The sequence below is a fragment of the Chiloscyllium plagiosum genome, chromosome 3 (genome assembly GCF_004010195.1).
Source record: "Chiloscyllium plagiosum isolate BGI_BamShark_2017 chromosome 3, ASM401019v2, whole genome shotgun sequence".
In the NCBI taxonomy this organism is placed as follows: domain Eukaryota; kingdom Metazoa; phylum Chordata; class Chondrichthyes; order Orectolobiformes; family Hemiscylliidae; genus Chiloscyllium; species Chiloscyllium plagiosum.
In genome coordinates this window covers 116,914,415-116,940,362 of record NC_057712.1, presented here as the reverse complement: position 1 = coordinate 116,940,362, position 25,948 = coordinate 116,914,415, and the positions used below count along the sequence as shown (strand labels likewise).

The following is a 25,948-nucleotide window of genomic DNA, read 5'->3' as shown; positions in this document are numbered from 1 at the left end:
CGCTCCAGGGCCAGTACATCCTTCCTGAGGTATGGGTCCCAAAATTGCTCAGAATACTCCAAAACTTGGTCTGACCAGGGCTACATAAAGCATTAGAAGTGCATCCTTGCTTTTCTATTCTAGTCCTCTCGAAATAAATGGCAACATTATATTTGCCTTTCTAACTACCGACTCAAACTGCAAGTTTACCTTAAGAGAATCCTGGACTAGGACTCAGAAGTCTCTTTGCACATCAGATTTCTGAATTTTCTCACTATTTAGAATTGCGTCTAATCTCACCCCTGTTGTATTTCATCTGCCACTTCTTTGTCCACTCTCCTAACCTGTCTAAATCTTTCTGCAGTCTCCCTGCCACCTTGATGCTACCTGTTCCTCCATCTGTCCTTGTAACATCTGCAAACCTAGCCAGAATGCCCTCAATTCCTTCATCTCCATCATAAATGTATGAAGTGAAAAGTTGTGGTCCAGCATTGACCCTTGTGGAGCACCACCAGTCACCAGCTTCTATTCTGAGAAAGACCCTTTTACCCCCATTCTCTGCATTCTGCCAGACAACCAGTCTTCTATCCATGGCAGTACCTTGCCTCCAATACCATGGACCCTTATCTTAATCAGCAGCCTCCTGTATGCCACCTTAACAAAGGCCTTTGAAGTCCAGGCAGGTAACATCCATTGGCTCTCCTTGGTCTAACCTGCTCATTACCTCCTCAAAGAACTTTAACACATTTGTCAGGCATGATCTCCCCTTGATAAAACCGTACTGACTTTGCCCTATTTTACCATGCACTTCAAAGTATTCAGAAATCTCATCCTTCACAATGGACTCCAAAATCTTACAAACGACCAAGGTCAGGCAAATTGGCCTGTAATTTCCCGTCTTTTGCCTTACTCCCTTCTTAAACGGAGGGTTTACAATTTCCAGTCATCAAGTCATACAGCTATACAGCACAGAACACACCCTTTGGTCCAACCTGTCCATGCCGACCAGATATCCTAACCTGATCTAGTCCCATTTGCCAGCACTTGGCCCTTCCTATTCATAACCCCTTTTAAATGCTGTAACTGTACCCCCTCCACCACTTTCTCTGGCAACTCATACCGTACACGCAACACCCTCTGCATGAAAAAGTTGCCCCTTTAGGTCACTTTTATATCTTACCCTCACCCTAAGCATATGCCTTCTAATTCTGGACTCCCCCACCCAGGGAAAAGACCTATCCATGCCCCTCATGATTATATAAACCTCCATAAGGTCACTTCTCAGCCTCCAATGCCCCAAGGAAAACAGCCCCAGCCTATTCAGCCTGTCCCCATAGCTCAAATTCTCCAACCTTGGCAACATCCTTGTAAATCTTTTCTGAACCTCTGGGACCCTTACGGACTCCAGTGATTCCTTAAAGATCACAAGTAATACCTCCATTATCTCAAGTTATCTCCTTCAGAAATCTGGGGTGTAGCTCATCTGGTCCAGGTGATTTATCCACCTTACGACCTTTCAGTTTTTCTCACACCTTCTCCATGATTATAGCCACCATACTCACCTATGCACCACGACTGTCTTGAATCTTTGGAATATTACTCGTGTCTTCCACCGTGAAGACTGACGCAAAGTACTTATTCAATTCCTCAGCCATTTCTTTGTCCCCCATTACTACTTCTCAAGTGTCATTTTCCAGCAGCTCAATGTCCACTTTTGCCTCTTTCTGCCCTTTATATATCTAAAGAAACTCTTGCAATCTTTTTTCATATTACTAGCCAGCTTACTCTCATTTTCAGTCTTCTCTCTCCTTATTTCTTTTTTCATTGTCATAGAGTCATAGAGATGTACAACATGCAAACGGACCCTTCGGTTCAACTTGTCCATGCCGACCAGATATCTCAACCCAATCTAGTCCCACCTGCCAGCACCTGGCCCATTTCCCTCCAAACCCTTCCTATTCATATACCCATCCAAATGCCTCTTAAATGTTGCAATTGTACCAGCCTCGACCACATCCTATGGCAGCTCATTCCCTCTGTGTGAAAAAGTTGCCCCTTAGGTCTCTTTTATATCTTTCCCCTCTCACCCTAAACCTATGCCCTCTAATTCTGGACTCCCCCACCCCAGTGAAAAGACTGCCTATTTATCCTATCCATGCCCCTCATAATTTTGTAAACCTCTATAAGGTCACCCCTCAGCCTCTGATGCTTCAGGGAAACAGCACAAGCCTGTTCAGCCTCTCCCTATCGCGAAAACCCTCCAACCCTGGCAACATCCTTGTAAATCTTTTCTGAACCCTGTCAAGTTTCACAACATATTTCTGATAGGATGGAGACCAGAATTGCACGCAATATTCCAACAGTGGCCTAACCAATGCCCTGTACAGCCGCAACATGACCTCCCAACTCCTGAACTCCATACTCTGATCAATAAAGGAAAGCATACCAAACGCCTTCTTCAGTATCCTATCTACCAGCGACTCCATTTTCAAGGAGCTATGAACCTGCACTCCAAGATCTCTTTGTTCAGCAACACTCCCTAGGACCTTACCATAAGTGTATAAGGCCTGCTAAGATTTGCTTTCCCAAAATGCAGCACCTCACGTGTTGGACTTTGTAGGCTTCTTAATCCTGTCTTCCCACTGCCCTTTGTCACACTATGTGGTTTTGCTTTTGCTTTTATGCTGTTCCTGTCTTTCCTTGTCATTCATGAATCCTCCCTTTAGTATGCTTTTTCTGAGGGATGAATTTTTGCTGTACCTCCCCAATTACTCCCAGAAACTCCTGCCATTGTGGTTCCACTATCTTTCCTGCTAGGTTCCTTTCCCAGAGGTCACCTCCACCCTCATGCCTCTGTAGTTGACTTTATTCAACTGTAATATCATTACATCTGATTCCACCTTCTTCCTCTCAAATTGCAGAGTAAATTCTATTGTTTTGTGGTCACCACCTCCTAAGGGTTCCAAGGGTTCCTTCACCTTAAGTTCCCTTATCTGCCTGATTGCACAATACTAAGTCCAGAATTGTCTGTTCCCCAGTGGGCTCCACCACAAGCTGGTCCAAAAAGTCATCTCGTAGATATTCCACAAATTCCTTTTCTTGTGATCCACTGCACACCTACATATTGAAATCCCCCATGATCACTGTAACTTTGCCTTTCCTACAAATCTTTTCCATCTCCTGGTGTATCTTGTGCCTCAAATCCTGACTACTGTTTGGAGACCTGCACGTAACTCCCATTATGTTTTTTTTACTTTGCGTTTCCTCAACCAAACCACACAGATTCTACATCGTCTGACTCTACTTCGTTTCTTGCTATTAATTTAATTTCATTTCTTATTAATAAGGCAAACCCACCTCTCTCTGCCCACATGCATGTCTTTTCAATATGATGTATATCCTTCGATATTTAGTTCCCAGTCCTGATCTCCTTGTAGCCATGTCTACGTGATGCCCACCACACATCATGCCTGCCAATTTCAATCTGCACCAGATGCCAACTTACCTTGTTTTGTTACTGCATGCGTTCAGATACAGTACCTTCAGTTCTATATTGCTCGTCCCTCTTCCCATTATCATGCATTTATCCAGTGTGTTAGAAGTTTGATTCCTAATCGTTTCCAACCACTGTGTCCTGTTTTGTGTGCTGGAGACTTTAATAACCTCCCCTTTCTTTCCATTTTATTCATTTTGGTATTTGCAGGTCCGTCCAAGGAAAACACATATATCACATACGTTTACATTGTGGAGCTGTAGAATGGTTCCTTTACCTGGGTCTGCTGTGCAGGTGCTAAGCAGGCAGGTTCGTTTCTGCCTTTTTGATGGTCAAAGGGTAAGTCACCTACTCGTTCAGTCCTTCATCGAACCTTTCTAGGCAGAATGTGGTCTATATCACCGAGGCACAAAGTGTTGCCTGTGTAGGCTGCATAGAGGACAACTGGGTTCCACAAGTCAACTGCCAGTAATGGAGTCCAATGAAAGAAGGAAAGACTTCCATTTGTATAATGCCTTTCATAAATGCGAGATAACCCAGTGAGCTTTATTCATTCATGTACCTTTTTTTAATTTAATCATTGTTGAAATGGAGGAATAGAGCCAAATTCCATAGAGTTTGCACAAATAACTTTGGGAAAAAGGTGAGACAATTTGCCCAAGCAAAGTTCATGGTAGAATATTTATTAGTTAAACATCAGATGAATTCTCTTGTTTTTCACCATAATGATTTCGGTTATGAGACATTGAGTTTAAGTTTCCCTCACAAGATGGTATGTTCATCTATGCACTAAAGTATCAACCTAGAATTTGTATTCAAGTCTGTAGTGGAACTCATTCCCACAACTTGATGGTTTCCAACCTAAGGAATGAAATAAATGATGGGGTTATAGATACTTTGGCTGTAGTTTTTCAAAACTCTTGATTCAGGTATTGTCCCATTGGCTTGGGAATTGACAATTCATTCCAGTATTTAAGATGGGCTGGAAAGATATATAGAAAATCATAGTGTATTATCCATTTGAAGTTGTTATAACCTGGTGTTTGGATCAGATTGAATGCGCACTGGGGAGCCGTGGAAGAGAAAGGAATGAACTGAGTATAAAAAGATAATGAGCATTTATAAATTGTAATCTGTTCATTGTAAGTGAATTTTTTGAAGCATTCACTAGGTCACAAAGTAAGTCACCCTGTGTGACTGACAGTCTGACTGAATGAAATCCTCTGTGCCATTATGACTCTATGGGTGGAACTTCATGCCTTCCTATAGGGAGTATTGAAGTGGGCGAGCAGAGTGCATTTTTCAAGCAAGAGGATGGCGGGTGAGGGCAACAGCACCTTACTACATTTGCCCTGACCTCTGAGGCACAAAGACTTGTGGGCAGCCTTCCTTCACACTTCAAATTGAGACCTTTGAGTGGGACCTCAACCCGTAAACACATGCTTACACCCATTGATAGTTGGGGTACTTATCATGTGGGAAATTCAAAAGGCAAATTCTATCTTAGATGTTTGTGGCTTTTCAGGCTGGATCTGTAATCCAGTGCCGAGGCATTATGTTCGGTGATAAAGAGGCCTGAAACAGCTTGAGGAAATCTGTTACTTAGATTCATGCCTACTTTTAATACTTTTGCTTAGCTAAATAGTAGGTTACAAAATAGCCCAAATAATTGTCTGTGAAAACATGTACTGGGGGAAGCAAGGGATAGGACAGACCGAAGCAATTCCATGTTGCACACTGTAACTAATACTTATTCATTGTTACCCTGTTTCAGGTTCTCAGCACTGGCAACCAAAGAATCCCAAAACATGGACTTTTTCTCCAAGGGTAGGTTTACTTCCCACTACTTTTGTTTTAACAGAGTTGTGGTGTTATGAAGTGCAGTCATAGATTGTGATTAAACAGAGCCTATGTCAGTACTTAAGAATGAATTAAATTGGTGTTTGAAGGAAAGGGAACTGAATTTCCATGGGAAATCTAGAATATAAGTTTTGGGGTATGGAGCCAAATACTTATGGATTGAGATAACAAAGAATTCTTCACTCGGAGAGTTGTGCATCTTTGGAATTTTCTACCCCAGAGGGTTGAGGACCCTCCCTTGTTGAATATGTATAAAATTGGATAGAGAAATTTTGGTGCCCCAGGGAATCAAGGGATACTGGGAAGCCACACGAAAAGTAGAGTTGAAGCCAAAGGTCAACTATGATTGTATTGAATGACACAATAGGCTCCTGTTCCTGTTTATGTTCATAGAAGGAAGCTATTTAGCCCATTCTGTCAGTTGGTGTCAGTGAGAGCACCACAGCTAATTCATTCCTTCCACTACATTCTCCACATACCCCTGCAAACCTTTTCAGACAATCATTCAATTCTGTTTTCAAAGCCTTGATAGAGTCTACAGTGTGATCTAGATCCTAACCACTTGCTGCATAAGAAACATTTCCTGATGTAGGTGCAGATTGTTTTGCTGATATTTTAAATCTGTCTCCTTAGGTACTCTGTAATGGGACTGTTTCTCCATGTCTACTCTATCTAGTTCACTCATGATTTTTAATATTGTTTTGCAGTCTCCCCTGTACCTTTTCTAATGAGGACAGTGTCTGCTTCACTATTCTATTCACAAAACAAAAGTCTCTCATCTCCAAAATTTTTACTGTACCCTCCCCATTGCCTTTGACATGCTTCCTGACAGTCCAGTTGAAATGAAGCCAGTGTTTTATAAAGGTTCATAGTGACTTCTTTACTTTTGTACTCTTGTCTCTAACTAAAACGGCAAGAACTTTATTTTCCGCACTCCCTTGATTCCCTGAGGCACCAAAATTTCTCTTCCCAATCTTATACAAATTCAACGAGGGAGGATCTTCAACCAGGCCTTAATAGCTATTTTCTTAGTTTGTTGGGTCAACTTCATGATGTGTATGCATATATTCCCCAGGCTCTGTTCAGGTTTTGAAAATGTGAAATGCATTTTTGCAGAAGCAACAGTTAGAATCAGTTAACATGTTCACAATGAGTACAATAATAAAGATGTAAGGATATTTAATGACTACAGAATTTAAACAGTCATTACCTAATTCATAAATTTGCAGTAGATCTTAATAAATCGAATAGCTTGGTCCTGTTTTGAATAGTATTTACTCACCATTTAATACAGGATATTTCGATGTATGTTTTTAAACTGGACCATCTATATATCAGAAATATTACATACATGAATTATTTTGCATTGTTTTTATTCAATCATTTAGAACACAATATTCAACAAAGTAATGAGATAAATATAAAATATTCTACTTTTAATGAAGTGTTATCAGAGAAGAAATGTTAGTTAAGATCATAGTAGATCGTAAGCCCTTATGAATGAAAGAAGGAGGTTGGCAAATTGGCATCTCCAATGTACTCCACTGTTCAGTAAGATCATAGCTGTTGAGCTGCTGGTGATTTCAACTCTAATTTTCCTCCTACAGCCCTTGATTCTCTTGTGGATCACAAGTCTGTCTAACTCAACCTTGAATGAACCAGCCCCCACTTACTCTCTGCAGGAAGAAATTTCAAAAACTAATGACTTTCTGCTGTTAACTGGGAATCCTTTGTTTCTAAACTGTGGACCCTCATGAGAACATTAAAAGAAATGAACAAGTGTAGGCCATTTGGCCCCTCAAATCTGTCCTGTTACAGCTGATCTGTCTCAATTTCAGCTCGTAGCATGGAGGCTCAGTGGTTAGCACTGCTGCCTCATAGCGCCAGGGACCTAGGTTGAATTCCACTCTCAGAGTGACTGTCTTTATGGAGTTTCTATATTCTCCCTTTGTCTGCATGTTTCCTCTGAGTGATTCAGTTTCCTCCCACAGTCCAAAGATGTGCACGTTAGGCAGATTGGCCATGTTAAATTTTCCATTGTGTCCGTGAATGTGCAGGTGATACATGGGAAATGTGGAGTTATGGGGATAGGGTAGGGAGGTGAGTCTGAGTGAGATGCTCTTCAGCGGGTCGGTGAGGACTCACTGGGCTGAATATCCTGCTTCAACATTTTAGTGATTCTATAATTCTTCTTTCATGTCAGTTCCTCATTGTCCTCAACTCCCAGGTGTTTCAAAAATCTATCTACCTATTCTCTTTAAATACCTTCAATGATTTAGCCTCAATTCTCTGAGGTAGAGAACTCCAAACATTTACAACCCTCTGGGAACATAAAAACATCAGAAATAGAAGCAGGAGTAGGCTGTCTGGCCCATCGAGCCTGTTCTCCCATTCAGTGAGATCATGGCTGGTCTTTTTGTGGACTCAGCTCCACTTATCTGCCTGCTTACCATTATCCTTAATTTTTTTACTGTTAAAAAATCTAGACGTTCAATGAAGTAGCCTCAACTGTTTCACTGGCCAGGGAATTCCACAGATTCACAACCCTTTGTGTGAAGAAGTTCCTCCTCAACTTAGTCCTAAGTTTGCTCCTCTTTATTTTGAGGCTATGCCTCCTAGTTCTAGTTTCACCTGTTAGTGTTAACAGCCTACCTGCTTCTAGCCTATCTATTCCTTTCATAATTTTATATGTTTCGATAAGAACCCCCACATTCTTCTAAATTCCAATGAGTATGTTCCCAGTCCACTCAATCTCTCCTAATAAGCCAACCTTCTCCACTCCGGAATCAACCTAATGAACCTCCTCTGCCCCCACTCCAGTGCCAGTACATCCTTTGTCAAGTAAGTAGACGAAAACTGGACTCAGTACTCCAGGTGTGGCCTCACTAGCACTCCCATAGAGCTGCAGCATAACCTCCCTATTTTAAGCTCCATCTCTCCAGCAATGAAAGACAATATTCCATTTGCCTTCTTATTATCTGCAAACCAACTTTCTGAGACTTATGAACAACGACATGCAGATCCCTCTGCATATCAGCATGCTGCAACTTTTCACCATTTAATTAATAACCCATTTTGCAGTTAATCCTACCAAAATGGAAGACCTCACATTTACCAAGATATGCGCACTGACAACATTCCGGCAATAGTACTCAAGACTTGCGTTCCACAATTTGGCAATTTGTGTTGCAGTTGTACAGAATATTGGTGAGGCTTCAGTTGGAGTATTGTGTTCAGTTTTGGTCACCTTGCTATAGGAAGGATATTATGAAACTGGAAAAAGTGCAGAAGAAATTTACAAGGATGTTGCCATGACTCAACGGCTGAGTTATAGAGAGAGGTTGGTCAAGCTAGGAATTTTTTTTCTTTAGAGCATGGGATACTGAGGGAGGAATCTTATAGAAATGTATAAGAGTATGAGAGGCATGGATAGCTTGAATGCACTCAGTCTTTCTGCCAGGATTGGGGAATCGTGGTCGAGAGGGTATCAGTTTGAGGTTAGAGGGGAAAAAATAAAAGGGAACCTGAGGGCAATGTTTTACACAGACGGTGGTATGTTTATGGAATGAGCTGCCTGCAGAAGTTGTTGAGGCAGGTACATTAGCGACATTTAAAAGGCATTTGGATAAAAACATGGAGAAGAAAGGTTTAGAAGGATATGCACTAAATGCAAGGAAATGGTGGACATTTTGGTCGGCATGGACTAGTTTGGGTCAAAGCACCTATCTCTATGCTGTAGGACTGTATGACTCTAAATAAAGCTGAGAACACTGAATGCTCTACCTAACTATCCCGTCACCTTTAATAATTTGTGAAAATATACATCCAAGTGAAGTCCTTCTGCACCCCCTTTAGAATTGTGCCCTGAGTTTTATATTGTCTTTCAGTATTCTTTTGACCAAAGTGCATCACCTCACACTTCTCTGCCACCTATCCACCCACGTCACTAACTTGTCAATGTCTGTTTAAAGTTCTACACTGACCTCATCTCAGTTTCTAATTCTTCTAAATTTAGTGTCATGTGAGCACCTGTTCACCAATACTATGCTCACCAACATCTAGACTGTTCCGCCAGGCACAGCCAGCTCCTGACCTCATTACAGCCTCCGATTTCTGATGAAGGGCTTATGCCCAAAATGTCAATTCTTCTGCTCCTCGGATGCTGCCTGACCTGCTCTGCTTTTCCAGCACCCCACTCTCGAATCTAATCTCCAGCACCTGCAGTCCTAATTTTCTTCTCCTTGGTTCAAACATAGACAAAAATGCTGAATTCCAGGAGTAAGATGAGAGTGACTTTCTTGGACATCAAGGTTGCATTTAATCAGGTGTAGTGTCAAGGATGATGAAGGGCTTATACCCAAAAGTTAACTCCCCTTCTGCTCCTCAGATGCTGCCTGATCTGTCGTGCTTTTTCAGTGCCACACTTTTTGAATGTGTCATCAAGGAGCCTTGCAAAACTGGAATCATTGGGAATTAGACAATTGAAGTTCTGTCTGGCACAAAGAATGGTTGTGATTGTTGGTGGTCAGTCATTCCAGCTCCAGGACACTTCTGCAGCAACTTCTCGGGGTAGTGTCCCAGACCCAACCATCATCAGCTGCTTCATGAATGATCTTCCCTCCATCATAAGAAAGATAATGCCGTCACTGATGCCGTCGCCATCTTCAGCATGATTTGCAGCAGTTTAAATACCGAAGTAATCCATGTCCAAATGCAGAAAGCCCTATAAAATTTTCGAGACTTTGGCTGAAAAATTACAGTAACATTTAGAGTCATAGAGATGTACACGGAAACAGACCCTTCGGTCCAACTCGTCCATGCTGATCAGCGATCCTAACCTAATTTAATCCCATTTGCCAGCACTTCGCCCATATCGCTCTAAACCCTTCCTGTTCAAATCATCCAGATGCCTTTTAAATGCTGTAATTGTACCAACCTCCGGAAGCTCATTCCATACATGCACCACTCTGTGTGAAAACGTTGCCCCTTTGGTCCCTTTTATATCTTTCTCCTCACCCTAAACTTATACCCTGTAGTTCTGGACATTGCCACCCCAAGGAAAAGACTTTGCCTATTTATCCTATCCATGCCCCTCATGTTTTAATAAACATCTATAATGTCACCCCTCAGCCTCTGACACTCCAGGGAAAACAGTCCCAGCCTATTCAGCCTCCCCCTATAGGTCAAATCCCCCAACCCTCGCAATTTCCTTATAAATCTTTTCTGAACCCTTTCAAGTTTCACAACATCCTTCCAATAGGAAGAAAACCAGAAAAGCACGCAATATTCCAAAAGTGGCCTAACCAATGTCCTGTACAGCCGCAACATGACCTCCCAACTCCTATAGTCAGTGCTCTGACTAATGAAAGAAAGCATACCAAATGCCTCCTTCACTACCCTATCTGCCTGCGACTGTACTTTCAAGGAACTGTGAACCTACACTGCAAGATCTCTTTGTTCAGCAACACTCTCCAGGACCTTACCATTAAGTGTATAAATTGTGCTCTGATTTGCCTTTCCAAAATGCAGCACCTCGCATTTATCTAAATTTAAAAACCATCCGCACTCTTCAGCCCATTGGCCTATCTGATCAAGATACCGTTATTCTCTGAGGTAACCTTCTTCGCTGTCCACGAGACCACCAATTTTGGTGACATTTGCAAACTTACTAAGTATACCTCCTATGTTCAGATCCAAATCATTTATATAAATGACGAAAAGCAGTGGACCGAGCACCACTGGTCATAGGCCTCCAGTCTGAAAAGCAACCCTCCACCACCACCTTCTGTCTTCTACCTACGAGCCAATTCTGTATCCAAATAGCTAGTTCTCCCTGTATTCCATGAGATCTAACCTTACTAACTATTCTTCCATGAGGAACCTTGCCGAATGCCTTACTGAATTCTGCATAGATCACACGCTCTGTCCTCATCAGTCCTCTTTGTTCCTGCTTCATGAAACTTAATCGAGTTCTTGAGATATGATTTCCCATGCACAAAGCCATGTTGACTATCCCTAATCAGTCCTTGCCTTTCCAAATACATGTAAACCCTCCAACAACTTTCCCACCACCGACGTCAGACTTCCCGGTCTGTAGTTCCCTGGCTTGTCCTTACCACGCTTCTTAAACAATGGCACCATGTTAGCCAACCTCCAGTCTTCCAGCACCTCACCTGTGACTGTCGATGATACAAATATCTCAGCAAGGGACCCAGCAATCATTTCTCTAGCCTTACCACAGAGGTCTAGGGTACACCTGATCAGGTCTTGGGGATTTATCCACTTTTATGCATTTCAAGACCTCCTCCTCTGTGATATGGACATTTTTCAAGATGTCATCATCTATATACCCACATTTTATGTCTTCCATGTCCTCCACAGATTGCGCAAGACAAATACTAAGCAATGTCCATCACCAATGGAAGGCAATCCGTCTGTTAGCCCTTGACATTCAATGGCAATACCATCTCTGAACCCCTTATCAACATCTTTGGATTAGTATTGACCAGAAATTCCACTGGACTAACCATATAAATACTGTTTGTAAGCTTGCTCGCTAAGCTGGTAGATTTGTTCTCAGACATTTTGTCCTCATGCTAGGTAACATCATCAGTGAGCCTTCAATGAAGTGCTGGTGTTCTGTCCCACTTGCTAATTATTTGTCTTGGTCTATTGTGGTGGGTGATATTACTTCCAGTTCTTTTTCTGGAATCGTAATCCTACCGGCAGACAAAAGGCGCATGACTGTCATCCTGAACAGAGCACACTACATTGAAAATAAAACCGCACTACTCGCAGATACTGATACCTACCAACAGGTGGCGATGGACCCAACTCCACAGCAAGAAAACCATATTACAGCAACCCTGAAGAAACTTCACGAGACAGGTGAAACCTGAAGGATTCAATACGCCCTGTTTCTATGGATTACCAAAGGTACATAAACAAGGCAACCCGCACCTCAGACCCATAGTCTCACTACCTGGTACATCAACATACAGACTAGCAAAGGAACTGCAATGCAAACTGAAACACCTAGTAGAAGATTCAAACCAGTCCATCCAGTCCACCCAGGAATTCCTTAACATCATCAAAGGTGCCAAGGTACAACCTGATGAGGTCATGGTTTCTTTGGACATGATAGCCCAATTCACATCAATAAACATCACCCTATCCAAAAAAACACTGGCCTCACTGCTAGACGAACCAAGGACATAAACACCTGACAACACCAACTCCATCAGCAAGGATTGCATACTCAGACTAGTAGACTTGTGGCTCACAACTCACTTCACCTTCAATGACAAGACCTACAAACAAATCAATGGGATGCCAATGGGATCACCAATATCAGGACTCTTAGCAAAAGCAGTTATGCGGAGCTGAGAACAAACAGCCCTTCCCATGATCCAACCCAAGCTTTGGGTTCGCTATGTGAATTACACATTTATCATGATGAAACGCAACAAATTAGAAGAAAGTCACAAAGACAAACAGCATCCTTACCAGTATAAAGTTTCACCAAAGAGGAAGAAAACAATAATCCCCTTCCTCGACATCACAGTGGAATGAAAAGCCAATGAAGAGCTGCAGGCTAGCATTTACAGGAAGCCACAAACACTGACCAGATACTCAACTACAGGAGCAATCATCCCAATACCCATAAACAGAGCCGCATCAAGACATTATTTAAACAAGCCACAAGACACTGCAGCTCCCAGGAACCAAGAGAAGCCAAGGAAAACACTTATGCAATCTATTTAGGACCAATGCGTACCTGATAAGCGCAGTCCGCTAAGTCCTACACGATAGACCTAAACAAGAAGACACAACATACTCAGACATGGTAGCCACCCAGCCATACATTAAAGATATCTCGGAGATGACAACCAGACTACTCCAGCCCTACGCATCATGGTAGCCCACAAATCTACCACCACTCTGAAACAGCTCCTGATGAATTTAAAGGAACCCATGCCAACAACCAGCAGAATGAACATCAAATACAAAATACCCTGGAAGGACTGCATAAACATTATATTGGACAAATGGGCAGGAAACTAGCTACCAGGATACATGAGCACCAACTAGCCACCAAAGGACCATGACCAACTATCACTAGTATCCATACACACAGACGAAGAGGGATACCAGTTCAACTGGGACAATACATCCAGCCTGGGACAATACATCCAGCCTGGGACAGGCTAAACAAAGACATGCACGGGAATTCCTAGAGGCCTGGCATTCAAACCTGAACTCCATTAACAAACATTTCGATTTGGATCCAATTTACTAACCTCTCAAAAAAGAACTGGAAGTGACATCACCCACCATGACAGACCAAGAAAAATAAATAGCAAGCGGGACAGAACACCTGCATTTCATCAGAAGCTCACTGATGATGTTACCTAGCATGGTGATGAAACATCTGAGAAGAAATCTACTAGCTCAGCGAGTAAACTTACAACCTGATCCACAACCTGAGCTATAAATCTTCTCCAAAATCGCATATAAATACTGTGGCTACAAGAGCAGGTCAGAGGTCAGGAATCCTTCAGTGACAACTCTCCTCTTGACTCCCCAAATTCTGTCACCGTCTACAAGGCCAAAGTGTGATGGAATACTTCCCACTTTCCTGGAAGAGTGCAGTTCCGACAACTCTCAAGAAGCTTGACATCATCCAGGACACAGCAACCTGTTTAATTAGCACTCTATCCACTGTAGATGTTCAATAGCAGCATTGTGTACCATCTCTAAGTTGTACTACAGAAATTCACCGAAGCCCCTTAGATAGCACCTTCCAAAACAATGACCGCTTCAATCCAGAAGAACAAGAACAACAGATACATGAGAACAATAGTGCTTTCAAGTTCCCCTCCAAACCACTCACCATCCTGACTTGGATGTATATCACCATACCTTCTGCATCACTGCGTCAAAATCCTGAAATTCTCTCCCTAATGGCTTTGTGGATCTATTTACAGCACATGGACAACTCGGGAGTGGCAATAAGCTGGTCCAGTCTATATCCCATGTGTGAACAAAATATCCCCCTCAGCATCTTGTTAGTTTCAATAAGATTTTGCCTCATTCTTATAAACTCTAATGAACAAAAGTCTCTTAACTTGTGGGGCATAGGCATCGCTGGCTGGCCAGCATTTACTGCTAGTCCCTAGTTACCCATGAGAAGATGGGGTGCAACAGGTGGCGGGGACACAAGGGGGGTTGGCGGGAGTGGGTAGGATCAGATGGGGGAGCGGGGGCTTGTGCGCATTGTGCTGCCGCCCAGTCTCCTGAATGGGGAGCGGACCTAACCAGTGCACACCGTGTCAATCCCATTGAACTGATGGCTGGAGAAGGGGAGGGGTGGGGGGTGGGGAGGGAGTGGTGATGGTGGGTGGGTGGTGTGCTTCAGCAATGTTGCAGCTCCTTTACACACAAGTGAGTGTCTGCTCGGAAACAAACCCTGAGGCAGCGAGAGGGAGCAAGGCAGGCCAAGCAAGGAAAAAGACAACTTCAGAAAACTCCGAGCCTCAGAGGAGAGGCTTTGAATAAATTAATCAAATAATCAATTATCTGAACAAAATACTGCCTGCCCATCTTGTTTGGATAATCGAGGTTCTTCTGTATCTGCTGCCTTTCGTCATGAATTTGGAAGGCGCTTTGGTGAATTTCTGCCGTGCATCTTGTAGATAGTACATTCGGGTCCCACTGAGTAGTGGAAGGAGTCGATGCATGTGGATTTAATCCCTGTCAAGTGGGCTGCTTTTTCCTGGATGGTGTGAAATTTCTTGAGTGTGGTTGGAGTTGAAACTGCAAGTGGGAGAATATAAAATCACACTCCTGACTTGTGCCCTTTAGATTTTGGGCAGGCTTTGTAGAGTCAGGAGATAAGTTACTCTCTACAGTATTCCTAGCCTCTGACTTGTTCTTGTAGCCACTCTATTTAAATGGCAAGTCCAATTGAGTTTCTGGTCAATAGTAACCCCCAGTATATTGATGGCAAGGGAATTCGGTGATGGTAACATCATCAAATGTCAAAGGAAAGTGGATAGATTGTCTCTTATTGGAGATGGTCACTGCCTGGCATTTATGTGGCATGAATGTTGCTGTTTTGGTAAGTTAAATCCTTCATCCTAGGAATTAGCCTAGTCTTTCCAAATGCTACCAGTGTTTTCTTAATTATGGGGATGAAAGTATGAACATACTGCAGGTATGGTCTCATTGGTACCCTTGGAAACAGGTCATTCCTTCCTATTGGAAAGATGTTGTGAAACTTGAAAGAGTTCAGAAAAGATTTACAAGGATGTTGCCAGGGTTGGAGGATTTGAGCTATAGGGAGAGGCTGAAGAGGCTGGGGCTGTTTTCCATGAAGCGTTGGAGGCTGAGGGGTGACCTTATAGAGGTTTACAAAATTATGAGGGACATGGATAGGGTAAATAGCAAAGTCTTTTTCCTGGGGTCGGGGAACCAGAACTAGAGGGCATAGGTTTAGGGTGAGAGGGGAAAGATAGAAAAGAGACCTACGGGGCAATTGTTTCACACAGAGGGTGATACGTGTATGGAATGAGCTGCCAGAGGAAGTGGTGGAGGCTGGTACAACTGCAACATTTAAGAGGCATTTGGATGGGTACATGAATAGGAAGGGTTTGGAGGGATATGGGCCGGGTGCTGGCAGGTGGGACTATATTGGGTTGGGATATCTGGTCAGCATGGACAGGTTGGACCGAAGGGTCTGTTTCCATCATGTACCTCTATGACCCTATGACATTCGATCCTGGCAACATGTCTGCTTTCAGTCCCATTAGTTTGTCAAATACTTTGTTCCTCATAGCGGATCATAGCTCCTATTAGCCCCTGGCTACTCTGTTCTCTTTGGGATGTTTATAGTGTCCTCCTCCGTGAAGATTAATGTAAAATATTAATTGCCTGACATTTCCCTATTCCCTGTTATTAATTGCCTCGTTGCATCCTCTAGTGGTCCCACACTTAACTTTGTTATTCTTTTATTTACTCAACGAAGCTTTTACTGTTTGCCTTTATATTTTTCGCTACTTTCCCTCAGCATCAGTTTTCTTCCTCTTTATTACTTTTTGAATTATCTGCAGCTCTTTCATTTAAAAACAAAATTCCAATCCTCTGGCCTGCCTCTAGTTTACCATTTTGCATGTCTTAGCTTTTGATTAGATGCTCTCCTTCACAGTCTATGTTAACCACGGGTTGTTCACTCTTCTCATCAAGTCCTTTTTGTTTTGAACAGAATAATTTTTGCTGAATGTTATGAAATAATATACATGGGCCTTTCACTGCTGACCACTGACCTTCTCAGGCTCCACAACATACTATTCTACAAAACAACTGCTGATACAGTCTTTTTACTTGTGGTCTGTGTTACCTTTGCTCATCTCATTTGTTCACTCAATATGCAGATTAAAATCACCTGTGATTATTCTAGTGTCTCTTACAAGCCTCCATTATATCCTGATTTATACCTTGTACTTCACTGTGTCAACAGGGAGATTTAATTATTGAAATATAAAGCATAAAGCTATTAATATAGTATTGTAACAATAAAATAATTTTCTTCAATTGTTTCAGGTTACTGGTATACTTCCTAGCATGGTGGATGGTGATTGCTTTGTTCGGTCGAATTCCCAATCTTCAAATATTGGTATTCTGTTTGAGCTAGGTGTTACCTACTTTCGTACTGTAAGTTAAATACAAAACGTTGATTGATAATTGACAACTTTAGTACAGTTTGCAACTCCAGAACAATCTGAATATCATGTAGAATTGCCTTTTACTCAGTTAAATGACAATTAATTTGAAATACAATGGATTTTCTGTAAGTAGATAGACTGCTTAATTGAATGAAATGACAGTGCAGGAATTATTTACTTATGCCTTAATGTGATTAACCTAGCAGTATTTGAATTAAAATTGAAATATAGTGCAGTACTTTTCTTAAAAGAATTGCAGCTGCTGGAGATCTGAAATGAAAACAGGAGATGTAAAAACTCAGCAGGTATGGCAGTATTGTGGAGAAACAGATTTGACATTTTCAGTATGATATGACTATTCTTTAGAACTGAAGGGAGCTGCAAAAATGATAGTTTTATGTTGTTGAAAAGTGGGATGGGACATTTCGGGCCCCCTTCCATTTCACAGAAGAGTCATATTGGAGTCAAAATACTGACTTGTATTACTTTTATTGCTCTGTTCTTTTATGTTTGAGCTTGAACAAAACATATTTTTCCCTTACGTTATGGATGTTTTTTAACTGAGCCTTTTCCACAACACAGGCAACTGGACACCAAGGGGAGTTAAGTTGTGGATGGGCTTTTCTACAGCTGTTTACTGCTAATGGAGATGCTGTTCCTCACAGGTAAATACATGTTTGTCAAGCAGTTCTCAATTATTGGAAAAATGAAAGCAAATCTTAACTTTGTACGTAATTATTAATGAGTTTTTAGCAATATTTTCTTGTTGAATAGCTGACAATATTGTCCATATGTGAACCATGTTCTTTAAGATGTGAAAGAGGTTGGTTTTGTTTCTCTTCCCCAAGTTGAGAATATACACCCTGAGATTAGTAACAGTCCTAGATGTAGATTCAATTTTCAACTCACATTTGCTTCATAAAATGTTTATATGTCAACATTTTACGGAGCATTTATATTTCAAATCTGATAATCAAATTTTAAATAGGATAGGCGTAGTAAGATCCAGAAATTATGTTATATTAAAATGCAAAACTCTTCATTAATTAAAGGACATAGCCAGGAAGTTGGATTGTGACCAAATGCAGCATTTACTGTGCATCTAATGATGCAAGTTGGATTGCTGAATGCTACTCATGACCCAGAGCAATTTCCTGGCCCGAGTGGTAGTATGATAACCAAGCTCAAACAACAATTACACCTCATGTATTTGGTGCCTTTAATGTAATTAAAAAGAAACCAAAATTTGACACTGGACTACATTAAGAACTTTTGAAGAAATGACTAACAGCTTAGTCAAAGATCTAGAAGGAGCCATCCTACAGGAGGATGGTGGGTTAAGGATGTTTAGGGAGAGAATTCCAGAAATTAGTGCTTAAGCAGCAGAAGACATGGCAACCAGTGGTGGAACACAAAAATGGTTTGCATAAGAGACCAGAAATGGGGAAATGCATAGAGCTCAGGGGGGTTGTAGGAGTTTACAGAAGTGAGGAGAGACGTGACCAAGGGGAAATTTGAAAACAGAGATGAAAATTCTAAGATTGAAGTGATGCCAGACTGGAAACTAACATAGGTCATTGAGAGGGTTAAAAACCAAGACTGCAGATGCTGGAAACCAGAGTCTAAATTAGAGTGGTGCTGGAAAAGCACAGCAGGTCAGGCAGCATCCGAGGAGCAGGAAATGCTGCCCGACCTGCTGTGCTTTTCCAGCACCACTCTAATCTAGACATAGGTCATTGAGAACAGAGACGATTGGATGAATTTTCTCTTCTGAGGCTGAGTGTCATGGTAGGCCCAAAAAGCAGAAGGGACTTCCAGTTAGGTTGGGTTGGGTTTCCCAATATGTTTTGTCAACTTATGATGCATGCATGTGAATGTAAAACCACATAGGTAAGATGTTCTAAAGTTGCAAGGACTTAAACATTCAGGCATTATATAGCAGTACCATGCTTTAGCATTGTCTCCCTGGATCATCTTCTGACCTAGAGAGAAGGACATTTCTTTTCCCTGTGGATGATGACAGACCCCATGGGGTCTCATGTCATTAAGGCAAACATGGGCAAGGAAATATCCTGCTAATTACCATGTGACATTCCCCCCAGCCTCAGGAGATGAATTACTCAGGGTAGCAAGAGCAGAAAGTTTCTGGGTGGAGAATTTTAGTGTCCATCAGTGAGAGTGGCTTAGAGCACCATGGTTGAGTGAACCAAGCTGGTTGAGTCTGAAAAGATATAGCTGCTAGACTAGGACTGCTGTAATTGTTGAGGCAACCAGCAGTAGGGAGAAACTTAGTTGGCCACATCCTTACCATCTCCCACAGATGCATCAGACCATGAAAGTATCAATGAGAGTGAACGCCTCACAGACGAAGTGGAAATGAAGTCCTGTCTTATCATTGAGGATGCCCTTCATTCTGTTGTGAGACCCTACCATGTACATAAAAGGGGAAATTGAAACAAACCCAGTAAGGTATTCAGGAGGCACTGTGGACTATCAGCAGCAGAATTGCAACCTCATGAACTAATTATCATTGCCAACACCCTGTGTATCAACCCGATGAAGATTACAGCAGGCATGCCAGGAGCAGCACCGGGTGTAACACAGAGCAGCAACTAGACAAGAGCATTTTGGAGTGAACCTGAATGTGAATAGCAGCTGCGGAGCTTCCAGATAAAAGCCTGAGAAGTGGAGGCCCATATTAGAACCCAGTGGAGCAGTAGTGGAAATGAGGTGGAGCAAACCCTCTTTGAATCCAGAGACAGAGATCCTGAGGTGACCTTAGGTTTCAAAAAGTGACGTGAGAAGAGGAATCAGCTTTAGGCTTTAGAGATTGAGTGAGTAGTACCAGGAGGGTGACAGAGAGTAAAACCCTTATTTTTATGGTTTATACTTTGTGCAGAATAAAGAGAGCGAGAGAGACATTTGATTTGATGAGTAGTGGGTAAGGTTGAGTAATTGGTTGTTAGTTTAATATTTGTAGTTCATAAGCTTCATAATGACAGGAGAACTCAGCCCTGTGGAATGCTCTTCCTGCAATATGTGGGAAGTCAGGGACACTTTCAGTGTCCATGGTAACTGCGTGTACAGGAAATGTGTTCAGCTGCAGCTCCTGATTGACTACATGGAGTAGCTGGAGCTGTGGGTGGACTCACTGTGGAGCATCTATGATGCTAAGGACATTATGAATTGCATGTTTAGTGAGCTGGTCACACTGCAAGTAAGGGCTACACAGGTTAAAAAGTGTTGGATGACCACCAGGAAGACTAGAAAGCATGGGAAGGCAACGTAGGAGTCCCCTCTGACTAACCCTCTCAAGCAGATATACTGTGTTAGATACTATCAGGGAATGAGTGATGTTCTGTCAGGGGCAACAGCCAAGTTTGTGACTCTATTGTTGGCTCAGCTGCACAGCAGGGGGACGATAAAGACTGCAGAAGTTTTGGTGATAGAGGACTTGATTGTTGGGGCAGCTGACAGGAGGTTCTCTGACAGCAAAAAACTCAAATGATATTTTGCATCCCTGGTGCCAGGGCCAGAGATGTCTCAGAGCAGCTGCAGGGCATTCTGAAGGATGAACAGCCAGCAATTGTGGTATATGCCACTAACAATGACATGAGTAAAAAAACAAAATAAGATCCTGCAACATGAGTTGAAAGAGTTAGGTAGTAAATTAAAGAGGAATACTACTAAAGTTGTAATCTCCAGATTACTTCCAGTGGGCATTGCTGGCTAAGCCAGCATTTATTGCCCATCCCTAATTATTAAGACCCATTGCTGTGGGTCAGGAGTCACATGTAGGTTGGGCCAGATAAGAATGGCAGATTTCCTTCCTTGAAAAATATTAGTGATCCAGATGGGTTTTTTTTCAACAATCCACAATGGTTTAATGGCCACCATTAGACTCTTCTTAATTCCAGATTTTTAAAAATTGTATTCAAATTCCACCTTCTGACATGGCAGGATTTGAATGCAGGTCCCAGAAATATACATGGGTCTTTTAGTTAATGGTCTAGCAATAACACCACTAGGCCAATTCCACCCTGTAAAGCTGGACAAGTGGTTGAACTTTCAGTGGGTGAGCGTTTTAGGGATAGTGACTATAACTCTAAGTTTAAAAGTCATTATGGAAAGTGATAAGCACAGTGCAAAAGTTAAGTGTCTAAATTGAGGGAAGGTCAATTTCAGTATCATTAATCATGATCTGGCAAACATAGTCTGGGAGCAGCAACTTGCTGGTAAATCTACATTTGGGAAGTGGGAATCTTTTAAAAGTAGTAGAGTGAGAATTCAGGGCCAATGTATACCTCTAAGAGTGAAGGACAAGGACAACAACTCAGGAATCCTAGATGTCAAGGAATATTGAGAGTTTGATAAAGAAAAAGAAGGAAACATGTATTCCAAAAACAGGAATTGCTGGAAAAGCTTAGCAGGCCTGGCAGCATCTATGGAGAGAAATCAAAGTTAATGTTTTGGTTCCAGTGACCCTTCTTCAGAAGGAAGCATATGTCAGGTACAGCACACTAAAAACAGGGGAGATCCTTCAAAAGAATAGTGTGTTGGGGTTTGCTAAAAGAAAAATTAGGAAGGCAGAGAGACGCCATGAAATATCTTTCGTAGAAAGGATCAGTGAAATCCCCGAGGCTGCTTATAAGTATATTAAGAATAAGAGGAAAACCTCTTAAACGAGGGAAAGAATGGGACCTGTTAGATGCCAAAGTGGTGATGGTGAGGTTTGCATGGAGATGGTGAGATTCTAGAACATGTTGAGATTAATAAGGAGGAGGCATTAGATGTTTTAGCAGACATAAAGATGCATAAAATCCCAGGCCTGATGAGATGTATCCCAGGCTGCAATGGGAGGCAAGGGAGAAGATTGTTGGGGCCTAGAGGAGATATTTAATACTTTGCTGGCTAAAGGTAAAGTTCCAGATGACTGGAGGAGAGTTAATATAGTTCCTTCGTTCAAAAAGAGATAGGCCAGGTAATTACAGGGAGAAAGTGCAGATACTGGAGATCAGAGTCAGTGTGGCGCTGGAAAAGCACAGCTGGTCAGGCAGCATCTGAGGATCAGGAGAGTCTTGATGAAGGGCTGATGCCCGAAATGTTGACTCTCCTGCTCCTCGAATGCTGCCTGACCAGCTGTGCTTTTCCAGCACTACACTGTTTGGCCAGGTAATTACAGTCCAGTTAGTTCAAAGTCAGTGGTATGGAAATTGTTGGAAAAAGTTCTGAGGGACAGAAGTAATCAACAATTGGAAAAGCAGGGATTGATTCGGATAGTCAGCACAGATATGTTAGAGGAAGATCCTGTTTGACTAATGTAATTGATTTTTTGAGAAGGTGACTAAATATATTGATGGGGGAGTGCACTTAATGTGGTTTACATGGACTTCAATAAGGCCTTTGACAAATTCCCGTATGGAAGACTGGTCCAAAAGATAAATGTCCATGAGATCCAAGGCAAGTTGGCAAACTTGATCCAAATCTTGCAAATCAACGGTGATGGTGGAGGGATGTTTTTGTGATTGGAAGCCTGTGACCAGTGGTATACCACAGGATCGATGCTGGGACCCTTGCTGTGTATTACATACATTAACAACTTGGATGAGAATATTGAAGGTACAGTAGTAAGTTTGCAGATGACATGAAAATTGGTGGTGTTGTTGATAGTGAGGAGGATGGTCTCAGGCTACGGTCTGATATTGATCAGCTGGTAAATTGGGCAGACCAATGCCAAATGGAATTTCATCCTGGTAAGTGTGAGATGATGTATTTTGGGAGGTCTAATGAGGGAAGGATATATGCAATGAATGGTAGGTCTCTAGGGAGTATGGAGGAACAAAGTGTACATGCTCATGGATCCTAAAGCACAGGTAGACAGGGTTTGAAGAAGTCATGTGGGATACTTGCCTTTATTGGTTGGGATGTAGAATAAAGGAGCAAGGAAGTCCTTTACATGATAAAGCATTGATTTGGCCACAGACAGAAGTCTGCATGCAATTTTGGACACTACACTATCAGAAGGACATGATTGCACTGGAGATGGTGCAAAAGAGATTCATCAGGATGTTGCCTGTGATGAAAAATCTTGGTTCTCCAGATAAACTGGAATGGTTGGGCTTGTTGTCCCTAGAGCACAGAATGCCGAGGCGGGAGATTTGATTGAGATGTCCAAAATTATGCGAGGCATGGACAGACTAGTTTGAGAGAATCTTCCCCATGCCAGGTGTGTCTAAGACCAGAGGGCAAAAGTTTAAGGTGAGGAGTAGGTGTCTTATCGGAAACCTAAGAAAAAGACTTTTCACCCAGAGGATGGTAGAAATATGGAACTGAAATAAGAGGGTGGTGGAGGCAAGTACTGTCATTTAAGAAGCATCTGGATGAACACTTAAAATGCCAGGGCATTGGACTAAGTGCAGATAAATGAAATTAGTGTTATTTGGTCTTTGTTGGTTTTCATAGAAATGGTAGGCTGAAGGGCATGTTTCTGTGCTGTATGACTCTATGACTGTGAGCTCTGTAGTCCTCCCATGTCCAGTTCAATGGGAGGGTAAGGCTCAACAAATATCCCCTCCTCAATGGGCAAGTCCAGCACATCAATGCAAATGATAAGGCTGAAGCAATTACACAATCTACAGTTAGAATTCTCAGATGTGTGATCCATCTTGGCTCTTTCAGAATTGTTAAGCTTAAGCTGATTTGATTTACCCCATGTGATATCTCTGTACTTAGTCCATGAAATAGCTGGGACATTAGCAGATCTTCACATCACCTTTGACCATAAGCGAGGTTCCAGAGGACTTGCTTAAGAAAGAAAGCAGGGCTAATTCAGGAAATTATAGGCCGGTGAGCCTGATATCTGTGGTGGGGAAGGTCTTGGAGAAAATACTGAGGGACCAGATATCTGCACATTTGGAAGAAAATGGACTAGTTAGTGACAGGCAACATGGTTTTGTACGGGGAAGGTAATGTCTGAACAACCTGATTGAATTTTTGAAGAGGTGACAAAGATAATTGATGAGGGAAGGACTGTGGATGTAGTTTAAATTGACTTTAGTAAGGCATTTGATAAAGTCCCACATGGCAGATTGGTACAAAAACCAAAATCACATGGGACTCAGGGTGGGTGGCTAGATGGATACAAAACTGGCTTGGTCATAGAAGACAGGATAATAATGGAAGGTGTTTTTCAGAATGGAGACCAGTAACTAGTGGTGTTCCACAGGGGTCAGTCTTAGGTCCTCTATTGTTTGTAGTATATGTAAATAATTTCGAGGAAAATGTGGGTAGTCTGATTAGAAAGTTTGCAGATGACATGCAGATTGATGGAGTTGCTCATACTGCTGACGATTATGAAAGGATACAACAGGATATAGATAGATTAGCGACTTGGGCACAAAAATGGCAGATGGAGTTTAATCCAGACAAATGCAAGGTGATGCATTTTGGAGGATCAATTTATGTGTGAATTATACAAGTAAATGGCAGAACCCTTTGGAACATTAACATACAGACAGATTTGCACATGCAGGTCCACAGTTCCTTAAAAGTGGCAACACAGGTGGCCAAGGTGATTAAGAAGGCCTATGGCATGTTTGCCTTCATCGGTCAGGGCATGGAGAACAAGGGTTGGCAAACTATGTTGCGGCTATATAAAACCCTTGTTCAACCGCATTTGGATTATTGTATGTGGTTTTGGTCGCTACACTACCAAAAGAACATGGAAACTTTGGAGAGAATGCAGAGAATATTCACTAGAATGTTGCCTGATCTTGAGGGCATTGGCTATGAGGAAAGGTGAAAAAGACTAGGATTGTTTTTACTGGAAAGATGGTAGCTGAGAGGAGAGGTCTACAAAATTATGACAGGCATAGATAGGGTGCATAGTCAGAGGCTTCTTCTGCGGGTTGAAGTTTCAATTACAAGAGGGCACAGATTCAAGGTGAGAGGGGGAAATTTTAAGGGAGATGTGTGAGGGATGCTTTTCATGCAGAGAGTAGTGGGAGTCTAGAACACACTGCCAGTAGAGGTGGTGGAAGCAGCCGTGTTGGCGATATTTAAGAGGCATCTGGATGGTTACATGAATAGGGAGGGACTAGAGGGATATGGACCAAACAAGTACAGAAGTTTTGTTTTTAGTGTAATTAGGGCATGATGATCAGCACAGGTTTGGATAGCCGTAGAGCTTGTTCCTGTGTTGAATTTCTCTTTTGTTCTTTTGTATGGGCCCTGTCAATATTTTGGCAATTGTACTGAAGACTTGTGCTCCTTAGCTTGCTATCCCTCTTGCTAACCTGTTCTAGAAAAGTGACAATACGGGTATCTACCTGCGCAATTGGCTATGTGAAAAATAGCCCAGATCTGTCTCATATACAAAATGCAGGACAAAGCCAAAGCGGCCAATTACCACCCCTTAAATCTACGTTCGATTATCAGAGAAGTGAAGGAAACAGTAATCCAACAACAAACAGTAAAGTACTGTCAAGCAGTCAAGCAGTACTAGCTGAGCAATAAGCTGTTCAGCATTGTAGACTGGTTGGTAAGATTAGATCACATGAGATCGAGGGAGAACAAGCTAATTGGATACAAAATTGGCTTGACAGTAGAAGACAGAGGGAGCAGTAGAGGGTTGTTATTCAGACTTCAGGCCTGTGACCTGTAGTGTGCTGCAATGATCGGTGCAGGGTCCACTGTCGCTTATCATTTATATAAAGGATTCGCATGAGAATATTGGAGGCATGGTTACTAAGTTTGCAGATGACACCAAAATTGGTAGTATAATGCATAGTAGAAAGGTTATCTAAGAGAACAATGGGATCTCGATCAACTGAGCCATTGGGCTGAGGAATGGCAGATAGAGTTTATTTTTTTAAAATGCGAGATGTTGCATTTT

At 42.1% G+C, this 25,948-nt stretch overlaps 1 protein-coding gene across 1 annotated transcript in view; it reads left to right on the top strand.

The window, feature by feature from the left end:
* nphp1 (nephronophthisis 1) overlaps positions 1 to 25,948 on the top strand; it is a 151,044-nt gene that overhangs the window by 92,352 nt on the left and 32,744 nt on the right. Inside the window, exons 11-15 of the mRNA XM_043687174.1 lie at positions 3,683 to 3,815; positions 4,013 to 4,030; positions 5,247 to 5,299; positions 16,934 to 17,044; positions 17,638 to 17,720. Coding sequence (XP_043543109.1) covers positions 3,683 to 3,815; positions 4,013 to 4,030; positions 5,247 to 5,299; positions 16,934 to 17,044; positions 17,638 to 17,720 — 398 coding nt within the window. The remainder of the gene's footprint in view (positions 1 to 3,682; positions 3,816 to 4,012; positions 4,031 to 5,246; positions 5,300 to 16,933; positions 17,045 to 17,637; positions 17,721 to 25,948) is intronic.